At 33.4% G+C, this 16,923-nt stretch overlaps 1 protein-coding gene across 1 annotated transcript in view; it reads right to left on the bottom strand.

Annotated features, from left to right (window-relative positions):
* Positions 1–16,923, bottom strand: part of RhoGEF2 (Rho guanine nucleotide exchange factor 2) — a gene marked incomplete in the record, with an annotated part of 241,503 nt that overhangs the window by 189,870 nt on the left and 34,710 nt on the right. The window contains 14 exon segments of the mRNA XM_070144706.1: positions 616–789; positions 1,049–1,160; positions 1,587–1,764; positions 2,039–2,232; positions 2,376–2,468; positions 3,264–3,362; positions 3,478–3,585; positions 3,806–3,889; positions 5,984–6,151; positions 9,023–9,216; positions 9,701–9,794; positions 13,529–13,834; positions 14,363–14,461; positions 16,748–16,864. Coding sequence (XP_070000807.1) covers positions 616–789; positions 1,049–1,160; positions 1,587–1,764; positions 2,039–2,232; positions 2,376–2,468; positions 3,264–3,362; positions 3,478–3,585; positions 3,806–3,889; positions 5,984–6,151; positions 9,023–9,216; positions 9,701–9,794; positions 13,529–13,834; positions 14,363–14,461; positions 16,748–16,864 — 2,020 coding nt within the window.

Raw genomic sequence — 16,923 nt, 5'->3', positions numbered from 1 at the left:
TTGTGTTTGTGTGTGTTTGTGTGTGTGTTTGTGTGTGTGTGTGTGTGTGTGTGTGTGTGTGTGTGTGTGTTTGTGTGTGTGTGTGTGTTTGTGTGTGTGTGTGTGTTTGTGTGTGTGTGTGTGTTTGTGTGTGTGCGTGTTTGTGTGTGCGTGTTTGTGTGTGTGCGTGTTTGTGTGTGTACGTGTTTGTGTGTGCGTGTTTGTGTGTGCGTGTTTGTGTGTGTGCGTGTTTGTGTGTGCGTGTTTGTATGTGTGCGTGTTTGTGTGTGTGCGTGTTTGTGTGTGTGCGTGTTTGTGTGTGTGCGTGTTTGTGTGTGTGCGTGTTTGTGTGTGTGCGTGTTTGTGTGTGTGTGTGTATTTGTGTGTGTGATATGGTGTAAATGTCCCTACAAATTCCATGTTGCAGTAAGTATCTGTACAGATGCACCTGTTCATAATGTTCATTTGTTTTAAGATTTATTATTTAATTGAACTAATGCATGACTTTACTGGAAAACATCAAATTTTCAGTAAATCAGTTTCATACATAAATATCTAGAAGGAATAATCTTTAAAAGACATTTGTTAGCATCATGCAATAAAAACTTGACTAAAAGACTTGAGTATTGTACTTACTCTGTGTAGCATTGACTTGGGAAACTTTCCGCTTGTTGTCTTTATCGTCCGGCATGATCTTCCCCAGAATAGAGCTGAATCGTATGTCCCGGCTTCTGTCTTTTTTATGGAGCTGCCCTATACACACTTCTTCTACCTGCTTGGCACATGACTTATGGATATTCATTTCACAATCTGTGGAAAACATCATTATCAAAAATCAATAGTTTGCATTTTAAGCTGAGCTAGATGTCACTATCTTCAAACACGCATAAGCTTATCATCATATATGTATGTGAGGCAGCCACATATCAAGAGATAAAGCCACCAATTCTGAATTTTAGGGAAAAGATTGGACTCTGATAGCAGAACCCAAAATATCACATATATTTACACCATAAAGATATCTACAATTAAAAAAATAACTTTTGGTAAAGTTGACTTTTTTACTTACTGGCACACTGGTATCCCTGGGGGGCAATACCCCAGATAATGAGGCCACAGTGATTACAATATGTTACACTGTAATATGTATGTTGGATAAACTGGTGTTCTCGGTAAACTTGCTGAAAGACAGAAAACATAAGAAATCAGTAGCATGAAAGACGGAAATACTACTAATACAGAGATTGACCAATAGGTAGATAAATAATAGGTAGAGATTTTGCAAAAATACTGACATACTATAGACAGATATAGATAAATAGATACAGAAAGAAAGATAAATCCAGATACAGATACAAAGATACAGATGACATATGAGAGAACACAAGAAAAAGAAAATGAGAATATGAGAAAGGAGGGGAGGGAAAACTGAGATAACAAAATGAAGAGAGAATTACTTCATAAATGTGAAACAAAAAATACAGAATCTGGACATTACAAAATTCAATTCAACATTACTGACTGCAGACAAAATTATTTAATTTTGAACAACAAACAAAACTAGTCAATTTGATATAAATGCATTTCAATTTATTCCACATATTTACCTTTTTATTTCCCCTAAAGATTTTGCTTCTTAGTGGTCGCTCTTTGCTAACAAAGAGTGGACATCTATCAATAAGAGCATGAGCTTGCTGACTTCGCACCCCATAATATTTCAACAGGATGGTGGCTAGACTAGAGGCTGTTACTAACATTTGGTCTGTGGCATTCTTCAGATCCTCCCTGTGGCAAGAGATACATCTGTTATACATCATTTCAAAGATAATGACTAAAATTCAAACCTTCATAATGTCTACATCTTCAACTTTTATTTACCATCACCTCCACTTAGCAACATGTTTCTCCATGTGTTTTGTTACTCAAATAAAAAAAAATAAAAAAACATATCAATCTTCTAACAGAAGCTATGTGCATATTTTTTTTTTAGAACTATAACCATGACAGGCAAAACCAATGAAGGGTAAGCAAAAATATAGCAAGCTTTCAAGTTACTCACGACACGCTCTCAAGGCAAGGCACTAAAAGATGTTCCACAATCTGTAGTTCTTTGGCTTTATTGTGAATGCTCTCCTCCAAAACATGGTCTCTTGGACCAAATATGGAACCTAGGCCAGCACTCCTCTTGTTGCGGAAATCTGCCAACTGTTCATTCAAATCTTCCCGGCATCGTTGTCTTGCTTTCCAAAATACCTGATAAAGAATAATTGTAATAATATAATGGTAATTCCCTCCATTTACATTACATAATATTCATTTTACAAATATTGTAACAATAACTCATAAAAACCTAAAATTACATGTCTAAAGCCAGTTACAGGTGTTTTACAGCTTACCTTTCTTAGTATTTCTTCCTTGTCTAGTTCATTATGCAGTGTCTCATCAATCTCATGAAGAACACTTTCTTCCACATTACTAAGTCGAAGAGGCTAAAAATTTAAACATATACATCAGGTTTCAGAAATATATTGAGTTCAAGATACTAACATCCACAATAATAACTTCAAATACTAACTTGCAATTTCCTTGGTAGATAATGATATAAATCATTAAACATTCAATTCAACATGCAGTACAATGTACACATGACAGCTTTTTCTTTTACTTCTTCCTTTTTAACCACTTGCCGCCAGGGATGGCATGTGTGTACATATCATGCCTACTGTGTGTTTAATTTAGTAATTGTTTTCCCATAGGAATGGCTCCACAAGTACTAAGTCACCAATGAGCCAATTACAAGAACTACCTGTCTCACCTGTTTACCCTTTTCCTTGATTTTTTATATTTTCTACTACTTAATATTGCTCTTAGTAATGTCAATAACAATATAGTATTTATAGGGTTTATAATAAAAATAACAAGAGCCGACATTGATAACATTAGTAAAAGAAGTATTTTCCCGCTATTTCAAAGAGAGGTGAGGTCACAAGGTCTATTAATTGACTCCTTTGTGGCTAAGTACTGGCAGAGCCATCTATGTAGAGAAACATTTAACAAAACAAAGCTAAAGCAACATTTTCCCATCGGCATTGGGTTAATAATATGAAACTAATTTCTCCTTAAACCATTCTAGAACAAATCATTAATTCTGTAATCATATATATAAGGAATCTCTTTCATGTTCAAATCACATTCTACATGTGCTCCAAGATAAAATTGCCAACAATATTATATTACTACAGAAAGTAATGAAAGAATAATGCAGTATATTCTGCAGCACTTACGGCACCCGGCAGAAGAAAACAAGAAGTAATCTCATAGGCCCATCTTTTCATTTCTTTTCCAACTCCTTCCTTATAGAGATGGGTAATTACGTAGAAAAACTGGAAAGGATTTTCTTAATCAGGAAAATAAATATATAGTTTAGTTTGTATCTGCATCTTTAACATGGATTTGACCTGAAGCCAAAACAAAGCTCTGAAATGTGCACTAACTTACCAGACTGGAGGAGTCGCAATTTGAAATGACGTAGTTCATGAAGACTGAGAGGTAAGCATTGTGGTTCCAAAGTTTACTTAGTGACTGGAATGGTCCATGGTCTTCAAGCTGTAACATAAAAACATTTACTATTGATCTTAAACTCTAACATCAATAAATCACAATAAAAAAATAACAATAAAATAATAATAATAATAGTGATAGCTCTAAATGATAAAATAAATCTTTCTAATAATGGTTTACATTTTGGAGACTAACAATAACATCTTCCACAAAATAAACACTAATATTGCTCAATGCAAATGGAAGCAATAAAAAGACAACTTACAGGTTCTGGATCAGAAAATTCCTCATCTTCCATGCTTAATATGGGTTGTGTTGGCAGCAAACCAGCCATGCTGGTTGGGGTTACCTGTGATACCACAAATGTGTTACTTTCAGTTACACAGACCCAAAACATATAATGATATAAAGGCAGATCATTACTTGCTAGAATCCTTTAAGCAATATCAGGCCAATTGTACAAGAACAATAAAAAGCAAAAAGAAGCCATAATAGATATTCCATAGTATCATGGAAAGAAAAGCATATCAAATCATATGTAGCATCATTCTGAAATAATTCTTTTGCAAACATGGAACAAACAGAATATACATAAAATTTCTGGGCATATTCTGAGTATCAAACCTATGATCACTGATTAGCTTCATTCTACTCTCTTCTTTCTGTACCAATGAGCCACTCCCCCATTTACATTTGTTTACTATATATACTCACAGTCTCACCAGCCATACTAGACACATTCATGGTATAGGTTAAATCCACAAGATAATGTCAAATATATCGTTAGTTCCCTTTTAATGAATATCAGAGCAGATTTTTATTCTATCATCTACCCTAATCTGCATTAATAAACTGTATTCATATTGACATGTAGAAAAGGTATTGACGAGAATGAATATCTTCAGAATGATGTATTTCTGACAAAGTTATATTCGAAACCAGTCAATTAAATCACTTGTATTGTGTATTGTGAAGACATTAATTCTCATTCATACCTTTTCAACATATACTAATCTGCCTTTGCTTCCATAAATATCTTTTGAAAAATCATGTATTGATAACAGTTTTGTGAAAATAATGTAATTTTGTAAATTTATGTAAATCAATGCTAAAACAACCAAATATCCAGAAGTATTATCATAAAATCATCAATTAGCAATTTTCCATATGCAGCAAATCTTGGTTGAAGACACCACAGACAATACAAAAAAAGGTTTTGGAGTTCTTTAAAAATTGATGAATCATAAAACTACAACAGAATGGAAGAAACCAGAAAAAATATAACTATACATCCAGTAAGAAGCATTATATAATCATCTATTTTTTGTACTTTTGTATCAATGCACAATTGGAGTAATATCCCTCCACAGTTATTTGATGTTTAATGACATGCTACCAAAGAACTTTGTATAGAACTCTATTAAGATGTATGCAATTTAGGTAGGGAAACTAATTTATCTCAATTCATATTCATGGAACAGTTAACGCCACCGGCACCAAGTACATGAACTGCCCACTGTGGTTTTCTTTTGGTAATAGTGTTTACATGTAGATGGCTCCTGATGGACTTAGTCACCAAGGTCTACCTGCTCTCACCTGTTCACCTGATTCCTTGCATTATTCGGAAAAAGTTTTAATCTTATTGTTATTACTAATATTATCAACATTATCATCATTACTATCATTGTTATCATTATTACAATACTGACAGTACTAATAGTCAAAAATCAAAACTTTTTATCAAGAGAACTCTAAGAATGGATTAACCCATTAATGTGGATATATTTTGAAGCCGAAAATAAAAGATTCCAGGCGGCTACGAAATCAGCAGGCGGAGCTTCCCTGGAGTCTGTCCACCCACCGGCTACAGCCCACTCTTGCATCAAAGCACGAGCCCCAATACAGCGTCACACTGCCCGGCAATGTTTATTTTTTTGGGTGTCTTATATGTGGGACACCCGTCGGTATTGGATTAACTAGGTGAGATCAGGTCGGTCTAACAATCAATTCCTTTGCACTTCTAGAGCTACCGGCATGGGAGCGTAAACAAAATAAATAAAACAAAACCACTGTGAACACTTATGTTTATATGCACTCCTGGTGTAAATGGGTTAATATTCATTCAACATCCTTATTACTCTTTAATCGTACTTCAAATTCATTTACCTAATTTTCTTTATCAAACCTTAGGTTAATTCCTATCTGTAAGCAATTAGAAAAAAAAAACAGATATTCACAACTCAGAAGAAGAAACCTATTATCTGTTAGCCCCCAAAATATATATACATGAATATCTCACAATAGATGTGTACTTCCCTGTGTTCAGGATAAGCAAAGTGTAGCATATCCATATAGCTGGAAATTCTATAAGACAAAGGAAATTGGGGTTTGATGCTAAACCAAATCATCAACCATATGTGGAACACCTGGGCTGTCATGTTACCTGTCCATCTGGGCTGGTAGGGCTTGTAACTTGAGAAGCAAAAGGGCTTGCATGATGCGACCCTGGCTTGGGCGGCAGGCCAGGTAAGGATGGTCTGCTGGGCAGGGGGGGGCCAGGAAGGGAAGGGAGGGGGGGAGCAGAAGGTGCAAACTCTCCCCCACCATCACACTACCCCACACACACACCAATGGAAATAGTGTTAGTTAAGCATAGCAAGACAGTAATCCAACTAACCAGGACTGTCATAAAACAAGTGTGGGTATTATGAAAATTAGTTAATAAATATTTTACCGGTACCATTTACCTTTATGTAAGTCAAAGCCCCTTGCTCAATAATTAAAACAATATTCTGAGTTGACATGATGGAAGAAAAAGAAACAATACTTTTAACACTTCTAATCAAGAAATGTAACTGACCTTTTCAATAAAACTGTATAAAATATTGTGTCTTTCTCTACACACAAAGCCTGTTTTACAATCATGCTGATTATTTTGAGGCGTAGAATGGGTTCTAACACACTATACACAATAACCCATACCCCTTATGTGACTCACTGATGATTCATTGCAGTTCCATAAAAATTTAAAGCTGTGAATTTTCCAGATGTTATTTAGGATCAAAACTATGAATTTAAAATAAATAATCAAAATATTACCATACATTGATGATTCATTTCAGTTCCATAAAAAATTAAAGCTGTGAATTTTCCAGATGTTATTTAAGATCAACACTATGAATTAAAAATATTGGTAATTCTAAAGATAAATCATATTAAAGTTTTTCTTACGGTTATATAATTCACACTCAGATAAAAAGATTCTTCCTAGTGTGTGTGTAAGTATGAGTGGAAGTGTGAATGTAAGTGTGTGTATGTGTGTAAGTATGACTGAGTAAATGTGTGTGAATGTGAGCACAAGTGTTAGTGTGAGTGTGAGTGTGAGAGTGAGAGTGAAAGGGAGAGGGAGCGTGAGTTTGTGTGCGCATGTGCATGTGTGTGCGCATGTGCATGTGTGTGCACATGTGTGTGCGAAAGTGCATGTGCGCGTGTTAGTGAACTACCAGTTTTGATAAGATGATGTGAAATTTATATAGTCATTTACTATACTAAAAGTATCTGAAACAACTGTAACCTAATAATTTTTTAAACCTTAAACCACTCATGCCATTATGGCAAAATTACAATCATGTTCAAGGTGAATTTTTGTTTAACTGTGTTTACACATAGATGGCTCTACATGTGTTTAGTCACCAAGGAGTCAATTACTATTCCTACCTATTTCCCCTGTTTACCTTTTACAAGATTTTCAGAAAAATTCTCTTTCATATCTTAATGCTATTAGTATTATTATCAACATTAAAATCATCCTAATGTCAATAATAATAGCAACAACAATGACATCAATAGCACTGGGAAAAAAAACTTTTTCCCCAACAACTAATGGAAAGGGGAAATCAGGTAAGGTCACCTGACTGGCCCCTAGGTGAAATGAGCAATTGTGGAGCCATCTATACATACAATACTGGACAATATATTTACCCGGCAGCAATGGAATATAGAAATCTTTTCATAAATTACCTTGTCTCTTTACTTTTGTAATGCAAACAAAATATAATACCTATTTTAAATATATTTATTCAAAGAAAAATACTTTAAAAGGACAGCTACTCATATATTTACATTTGCAAATTAGTGAAACTGCAAAGGATAATGCAAACCCCAAGATTCCTTGATAGTATGTGAATGTTCCTAAGAGATTTGGATTACACAAATGAAACACTATGTATATGCAGAAGTTATTTGAAGTATCAGCAAGCCTTTTCCCTCTTCCTGGATAAAAATAGGACAAAAGCACAGGGCAATGAAATGTTAACAAAATGCTTTTGACTGATGAGCGTATGGCAGAGGTTACAGGACTCTTATAGCCACCTTAATCCTTCATGCTAGGATGGCATTACATACATGTCATATCCATTGTAATTTTTATTATCAATTGTGTTCACACATAGTTGGTTCCACAATTACTTAGCTACCAAGGAGTTAACTACTAGTCCTACTTATCACACTCATTTACCCTTTTCCTTGATTTTTAGAGATTTTTCTGAATTCCTTATTACTATTAGTATTCTAATAATACTATAATGATTGCAATATTAATAATAATAATAATAATAATAATAATAATAATAATAATAATAATAATAATAATAATAATAATAATAATAATAATAATAATAATAATAACAACCATATTAATATCAACAGCATTTGAAAAAGAAAAAAAATCCAAAAAATTCAAGGAATGACTAAATAAAGTGACATCATACAGGGTCTATTAATTGACTTGTTGGTAGCTGAGTACTTATGGAGATATCTCTGTGCAACAACATTCACAAAAAAAGTGGTCATATCAGGTACCTGTATACACAGATTAAAGTAATATTTTTCTTTCTTCAACTGAAAGCATATGAAGTTTATAAGCTTATATGTTCCTTCTGCTCATGGCACTTCATAATATCCACACCTGCTTTTAAGTTGACAAAAGCCTGTTATGCTTATTGCTAGATGTTTAATGCAATTGTCTTTAAAAACTTTTGTCTAATAAATACAATAAAATTTCAGACTAGCATTTTAGGTACAGCTAAATTTCCTTTTTCTTTACAGAATATTGCAGCCTTACTGTCAGCATCTTTCTTCAATATAAAAATAAAACAGTCCATACAAACATGCTGACAAAAAACTCAATATGATTAGCAAACAAGTCAACATAAAAATAAGCAAATAAATAGTCAGACTGATTACAGGCACAGCATACAAGTTCCAATGTATGATAATCCAAATTATAAAAAGGAAGTGTGTAGCCTGACACCTTTCCCACAAGGAAGCAAACCTTCCAGATATTCAGTTTGCTTAAAACTGGTCATCACACAAACATGTGCCAAACGTTTTCCGAAACGGCAATTCTAGCCCTAAGATTATGACAACAGACATCCACATACAAAAATCTGACAATCACATCTACTCATTTCCTCATACTCACATCATCCATGATTACTGAATAATTTTCATCTGCTTCATCTGCAGGTAAGTAGCCATATGGTGGAGGGGGGGTTCCTGGAGGCTCTCCCTGAACCATGTCTTCACTATACACAGAAGATACCTTACTGCGATTTGTATTTGATCCTGTCTGGCTTAAGTCACTGACCGAGTCACTTCCACTTAATCTGCAAGGACCTGTGAAAAGAAAATGTATATCAAATAATGTAAACATATTTTCTAATATCTTACTCTTCGATATGATTCTATTCCTAATAAAGACACTTGCCCTTTATCAAGATTCAGTATCATTAAAAGAAGTTTAAATGTTGTCAAATACTGAAGGTATTAACCCATTTCCGCCAGTAAAAAAGTTTGGCAAGTGGATGTAAAAACAGGATTATTGTGCACCCGGCTCGTTTGGTGGTTTGCAAGCAACATTTGGCACCTAAGAGCTTTATTTTGTTATAATCTATAAAAATATTATAATTTTGAAGGTTTACCTTCATTATAGGTGCTATTTCCTAAAATCTAAAATCTAAATTTCCTAAAACGGAGAAAAACAAACTCCGTCCAACAAGCCAATGGCGAGGGAATATCCATGATACAATGCCATCCAAAACAGTCAAGAAAACCATGTAAAGTAACTTCTTTACCACTGTCATCCTTACAAATGTATTACCTGGACTACTGTGAAGACCTAGGGGATCGGGGCTTGACTTGGTTCTGCAGTGCGATGTTGGCCGGCTACCAGGTTCTGACACTGAACTTGCCGACTGTAATACAAATGGTTAATTTGAATCTTCTGACTATTTCTCTCAAGCTAGTGGTGGGAGCACTTAAAGCATTCAATAATTTTGTCTTTTTGTCAGCCTGTTAAACATGATGACCTTGCATAAAACAACCCTCAATTCTGAATTCTAAGCTTATAACCTCAAAATAAAAAAGAGCTTGTGAATCTTTTTCTTACTGAATGGAAAATAAAAAATCACTACATAAAGTTTGAAAGCCAAAAAATAATATAAAGTCATAACGCATTTATGTGCATCCAAATTCTATTAAGTAATTGAAATATTTGAGTTACATTAAGAATTTTTATTAATTCATTATACTAAGAACTGCAATGTGTGTTTTTGTGATTATGTGTGTATGTGTGTGCATGTGTGTATATGTGTATGCAGATGTGCATGTCTGTATGCACATGTGTGTGTGTGCATGCATGTGTAAGCACAAGTGCAAGTGCCTGTACATGTACATGTGCTTGTGCATGTATAGGAGTAGGTGCATGTGTATCCACGAATGTCTGCATTTTTTCTTATTATTTTTCATGATAATTTTATTAGTTTCTCCTCTATATAAGGCAATGAAGAACTAATATTGAGGTACGTAATTAATTACAGATATCAAGGCATATAGATATATATATACAAAACCAATTTACAATTTGCATTAATGATATAGCCATATATTGAAATCAAGTCAACTCTTATACAGACAAAAGTAAGTCACAAATTTTACACTTATGTACATATCAAATGGATGTCAGGGGAAATATCAACACTATGCAAGATATTAAATGGCATGGCAAAACAATCACAGAACAAGGAGTCACCATTTGTTTTATCAAACTGTTATTACACATGCATGCATAACATTCATGTTCTGCTTTCTCATGAAATAATTTGGGTTTCCTAGCATTTAAGACATGATAATAATCAATTTTCTCATGAAATAATTTGGGTTTCCTAGCATTTAATACATGATAAAAATCAATCAGGATGTAAAACAGATGACAATTAAGTTCAAGGCATTTTAAATGAACTTCAGTGTATAAATGAAGGTGCATGATACTGCTACCTATTCCCTAATTATTTCCCAGATTAATTAAAGACTTCTATCAAAATAAAATTGTTTAACAGGCTGGACAATGACCTATATATCATGAAGAAACCGTAATATAATGCAAAATGATTTTTTCTGTACAGAGAATCAAGGCTTTCCACTGGAAAAAATAAATTCATAGCATGAGATACGTTAACAAAATGAGTCATAATACATAGAATCAGATGTAAACAGAATGCTGAAGTCACCCATAATCTGGGTATATTAACCAGATACATCCTAATTTACAGAGATTTTTCCTTATTCCAAAGTACTTCACAAATTATCAAAATGTTATTTTCTAAGGGAACACACATCATTTTGAAGGTTTTATGAAAAATAAAAGACTGAAAACTGTAAATTACTCAATGAGGTCAGTGTAAAGTATCAATTTTAAAGATAATAAAAATAAAAAGTATTTATACAAGGCTTAAGCATTCTCAGTACCACGTAAGAAAAATCTCTGTTATTTTCATTACTAAATAGCAACAATTCAATGTGCAATTGAAATGTACAAAGGCATACTGTGCAAGCTGACATTCAAGTTATGCAGTCATAACAAAATTCCAATAAATAATTGTGCTATAGTTACACAACACAGTATTAGAGGTGCATATTCACACTGTAAACTATAACATGCCATATAGTTTTCAAGGAGTGGATCCACAAATATTAGATGGAATATGTCTTAACAGGATGAGAGAGGCCAAAATAGGAAGTTGAATTCATAACAAAAAAATCATTTCCTAACAAATCATCACATGGCCTGAAACAATCCTTAAACAAAATTAATAGATACATGCTCAAGGACTTATAAGTAGTATTAGCCTTATACATCACCTTGTAATATATTTCACTGTTGTTAATACTACCACATGAATATACAGGATGTGAATATTATGTACATGTATAGAAACAAATGATTATATCACCATCTTCTGCATGTGGAGGAAGCAAACTACATTACTGCTCAAATTTTATACCATACCCAGCATATGCTTAGTTTTAATCACCCATGTATGTGCGTGCATGCAGTTGAAGAAAATGGTCAAGACTCAATTCATAGCCAGTCACATAAAATACAGTTAGCTTGCAACTCTATGGAGATGCACTTCTTTCCCCAAAAGTAAATGGCAGCAGTAACAAATACAATTAGCTTCAGGTAAGAGACCAAGTCCTTTGCTGATGTAAAAATCATTTGTAATATTTTTCTAATCTTTTTAGGTACTGATGTTGAAAACATCAGTGACTTCTAAAGGTCTCAAACTTTAATAAGCATGAAACGTATTGCCATTAAAATCAGTTATGTTTGATATCATTATGGTCTTACCACAGCACCCATATTTTCTCATCAAACATGAAATTAGAATATCTTGTAAGGCATTCATTTTTTTCTTTTTTCTTTCTTTCTTTCTTTTTACACAAATGAACAATGTTTCTTACATTTTGTTCAGATATCATCAGATGCTCATAACAGCCATCCAATTCTGCTGTAAATCAAGACATGACCATTTTGACCAACTGAACATGTGCAAACCTGACCATATGCAAATTTTCAAAAATGTTACCAAAGTCACTTCAAAGGAAAACTGCTCAGACTGAATACCAATTTGACATCCTTCTCTTAAGGTTTGGTGTTGCTTTCCAACAAAACATTGGTTTTAAAACTTTATTCATTTAACCCTTAAACGACGGGGCATTTCATAATTCATTTTGTCTACTGAAGATGGGGAATATATGCATTAGTTAAAAAATAGTAAGGAAGTCTCAAGTTCTATGAAATACTAGTAAAATCAAGATAATCACTAGTCATACTAGCCAAAATCACAAAGATATCTACACCTGAAGAGAGTTTATTACGAAAAACTTTTAGAAGGTATGTATGAAAATTAATAATTAAACAATGCAAGATTTTTTTCAATACTGTATCTATGTTAGAAATCCAAGCTTCTGATGACACATAATAATGAAAAATTCATATGTTGCATTGCAGAGTTATTCTCCTTCCCACCACTTCACAAACATAAGTTTACGTCTATCTGCTTAGTCAGGTGGGTTGTCTCAAACAGGCTATGTTGTATTTCTCCTACATAACTGGGTTCTCTTTCCACTACTGAATTATATAATGGAAAATAAACACAATGTTCCCATGTCAATCAGGTACACTTGGTTACAATAAAACTATAAACAAAATATACTAACTAAACAAATATAAAAATTTGTTGCACAATCACATTCCCCATAGCAGATTCTATGATTATTTTTAGATACTAAAAATTTCCTGCCAGATTATATAACTAAGATTCATTAAAAAAAATTGTTGTACCATCAACATGGCCACCCATCATCATAAAAAGCTATATATTTTTCCATGTGGAGATCCTAACACTAAACTAAAACTAAGAGCTGGAAAAATTTTTGTCATTTCCTGACAATCATCCGTCGTTCAAGGGTTAATCACCCTTGGGACAATCAGAGCAAAGCGTGTCCAGCAGGATTCAAATATCATACCGCAGGCAAAATCTGTGCAAACACAATACAAGCAAGAGCAATCTAGCACCCAAAATAACAAAATCTATGTATACTTCAACTTTTTTTTCTTTTTAATTTTGTGTCATCTACAACTTACATGAGAGAGACTCTGCACCTTATGTATGTTCTCTAGACTTTGTGCTAGGCCTCCCTCCCCAACCCTCTCCAGGTGGGGGGGACGTGGGGGTAGAGGCGGGGCACAGGTAAGGGAGGCAAAGGAGCCAGAGATATTAGGAGCAGATATCTGGGACACTAAGGAGCGGCTTCGGGCAGGAAGAGGAGGGGGAATCTCAGACACAGAGCGGGTGTGTGTCTGATGGTGGGAGAGTTGGCTATGTGGGTGAGAGAAAGATGGACGGGAGAGGGGAGGAGAGCGAGGAGAGGAGCGCGGGTGCGAATGTAACTGAAAACAAATACAACACATGAAGACATAACATACTAACAAAAAACAAAAGAAAATATAACAAAATTATGAAGAGTAAAGTAATAAAAAATACACTATTCTAATTACAAAATAACACTTAATTAGTTGGCCACAGCAAAGCATCAAGTAATTGCGTACTGCCATGAGCATATTACAAGCTCAGAGCTCTTCACATATTTAGAAGACTTGTCCGCAGGTCTCAGTGGGAGATACATAAGCCCAACATATTAACTCTTAGAGGATAGTTGGAAAACCAAGTGATATTTCTAATTGCGTGTATAATGCAGCAAGAATGAAGTTCAAGACATGATGAAGTATTGGCGTCTTGGCAATCTGAATATTCAACAAATATCAACTAAAACACTTTGATCTGAAGTTATAAACAAATAATGGAGTCTTCATTGGCTTAATAAATTCAAACAGAAAAAAATAGTAAAGACTTAATAAAGGATATATAAACAATAATAAACAAAATGCTAAATGAAAATAAAATAAACTCATGCTTACTTGAGCTTCAATGTCTTTCATATTCTTGAGTTCCTCCTGTATTTTGGCAATTTGACGGTTTATAGAATCCAACTCCTTCTCAAGATTTCTCTGCAAAACCTGCAACAGCAAACATATACAAATAAATCAGAAAAGTAAAGAAAAGAACAAATAATAAAAACTAATATTATTCAGAACCAAAAAATATAAAAGTAAATAAATAAATGAATAAAGAAGAAAAAAGTTGTTTATGCTTGTAATTAAAACTGCAACAAAAGAAAAAAATCATAATTATAACAATAATATAACACTCATAATAATAATAATAATAATAATAATAATAATAATAATAATAATAATAATAACAATAATAATAATAATGATAATAATAATAATAGTAGTAGTAGTAATAATAACAAAAAAGAAAGAAAGAAAAAGAGAATAGTATAAATAACAGTAAAAATAATGGTGATGATATCGGAGCTGCTCGTCAACTGTCAAATACTGACTCAACAAAGTTTGCTCTGATGCTTTGACACCAGAAAGGTGTACATACATCCCATGTCTACTGTGATTTTAGTTTATTCATTTTGTTTACACACAGGTGGTTCCATATTCTTTGTCACCAAGGAGTCAATTACTGATCCTACCAAATCTCACCAGTTTACTCATTTTCTTAATATTTAGAAATATTTTAGTTTACTTCTGTTGTTATTAATATTATTAATTACACTGTAATAATCATAAAGTCAATGATAAAGACCATAACAGTAACAACTTTAACAACTTTCCAGAAAATTCAAGGAATTGGGAAATCAGATGAGGTCAGGTAGACCTATTCATTGACTCCTTGGCCGTAAAATGCTTGCAGAGCCAACTGTAAGAAAAATTCACAAAAGAAAATTTCATAGGACAATGCACGTATCCAGCACCAACGATATAATATGAAAGGTATTCGTCAATGTCCTGTTATACAACTGACAAAAGGGTTTGCAAATGAAAGCTCACATAAAAAAAAGTATAAATATCTATGAAGCATTTATGTTATTTCTTTATGGTTTCATACAGTGTGTGAATTTATGTCATTAAAAAACATAGAAAAAAGAAACAATTTTCACTACTGATGCCGTGATAAACAGATATTTATTAATATGAATTTCAGATGGAATTCACTATCCTCTAGTGTTCCTACTGATACCCGAAAGCATGAAAAATGCTTTGCAATGGAAATAATTATAGCTCATCCAAACACTCCCTTGTCAGAAAGTATACTTTCGTTCTACTGATTTCTTCTCTCCACTGTAAGTTAAACAAAAACCTTCATCTACCTATATCATCTTTACCGTCATTTCAATAAGTTTCTCAATAACTGAAAATTTTATTACCATTGGATGCCTTCACTATACCACCTTATAGCCACTTTGAAAGTACTGCAACACAACAAAAAATGAAAATGTTGAAAAGAATTTTCACCTTTTATCTTTTTACAATTTATTCAATTTCTTTACCTTAATAAATTACTATGGTCCCATACAATGTCTTCCAAGTTGAGTTTGAATATTACCCACTGTATGTAACAATTTCATTTATTAGTTACTTTCAATCTACTGACCTATCTTTCTAATGGAAAATCATGTGATAGCATCGACTTCAGTTTTTAGGCAGAGAATGATTAGGTTCATAAACAAGAGAAAGTGAACCACAGCATCATTTGACAATGAAACATAAAAGCCTTGAAGTTCAGCTGAATATGCAAGCGCAATATAGAATTCAATTCTGAATCTCTCTAGGTATACAGTAATATTCATATCAATGGACAAAGCAAAGGATATACAACTGAGATGGTTTGGCTACCCATAGGTAATGGGTGAGGAAAGGTCACCCCAGCACAACATCATGTTAACATGAATGAGAGGAACCAGACACAAGGGAGACCGAGGAAAGCGAGACTATATTGCTTTAAGCAAACAAAGAACTTGCCCCTAACTAGATAGCACACACTCAAACAATAATATAAAAAAGATCAGCAGCTGCACCATAATTAATGCATGACTAAACAATAAATTAGGATAAAACTAAGTATTTCTTTTCATAACCATTATGTAACATCCATTCAATTAAAATACAGCATTAAAGTAAGAAAATTAATATTTTTTACAAAATTCTTAAATTTGAAAAGCAGTGGTGAATACATCTGGCTTCATCTAATCCCATGTCAACTCGAAATCTAAGTAAAATATCAAAATACCATTATCACAATAACAACAATCATGCAATACTCAATACATAATAAACAACCCAAGAGTGATATAAACTATATAAAACATGCCTTAGAGTTTCATTATTAAAATATCACCTTATTCCTGCACCTTCTATTCCTCTTCCTGATATCCAACTTTCACTTACCTTTGAAGGGCCTCTCTGCAGCTCAACAATTATGTTGTCGCGCACTCTGCGCTGTTTGTCTAGGTACATGGTAAGCATCTTCCCTTTGTTCATTTCCATTTGATTTTGTAACTGTGTCTGTTGAAAAGGCAAAATAATATTCACTTTAATATAAATTGAGGAAAACAGAGTATGAA

Source organism: Penaeus vannamei, chromosome 32 (genome assembly GCF_042767895.1).
Source record: "Penaeus vannamei isolate JL-2024 chromosome 32, ASM4276789v1, whole genome shotgun sequence".
NCBI lineage: Eukaryota > Metazoa > Arthropoda > Malacostraca > Decapoda > Penaeidae > Penaeus > Penaeus vannamei.
Note: the sequence above shows the minus strand (reverse complement) of the source record. Positions and strands in the feature narration are given on the sequence as shown.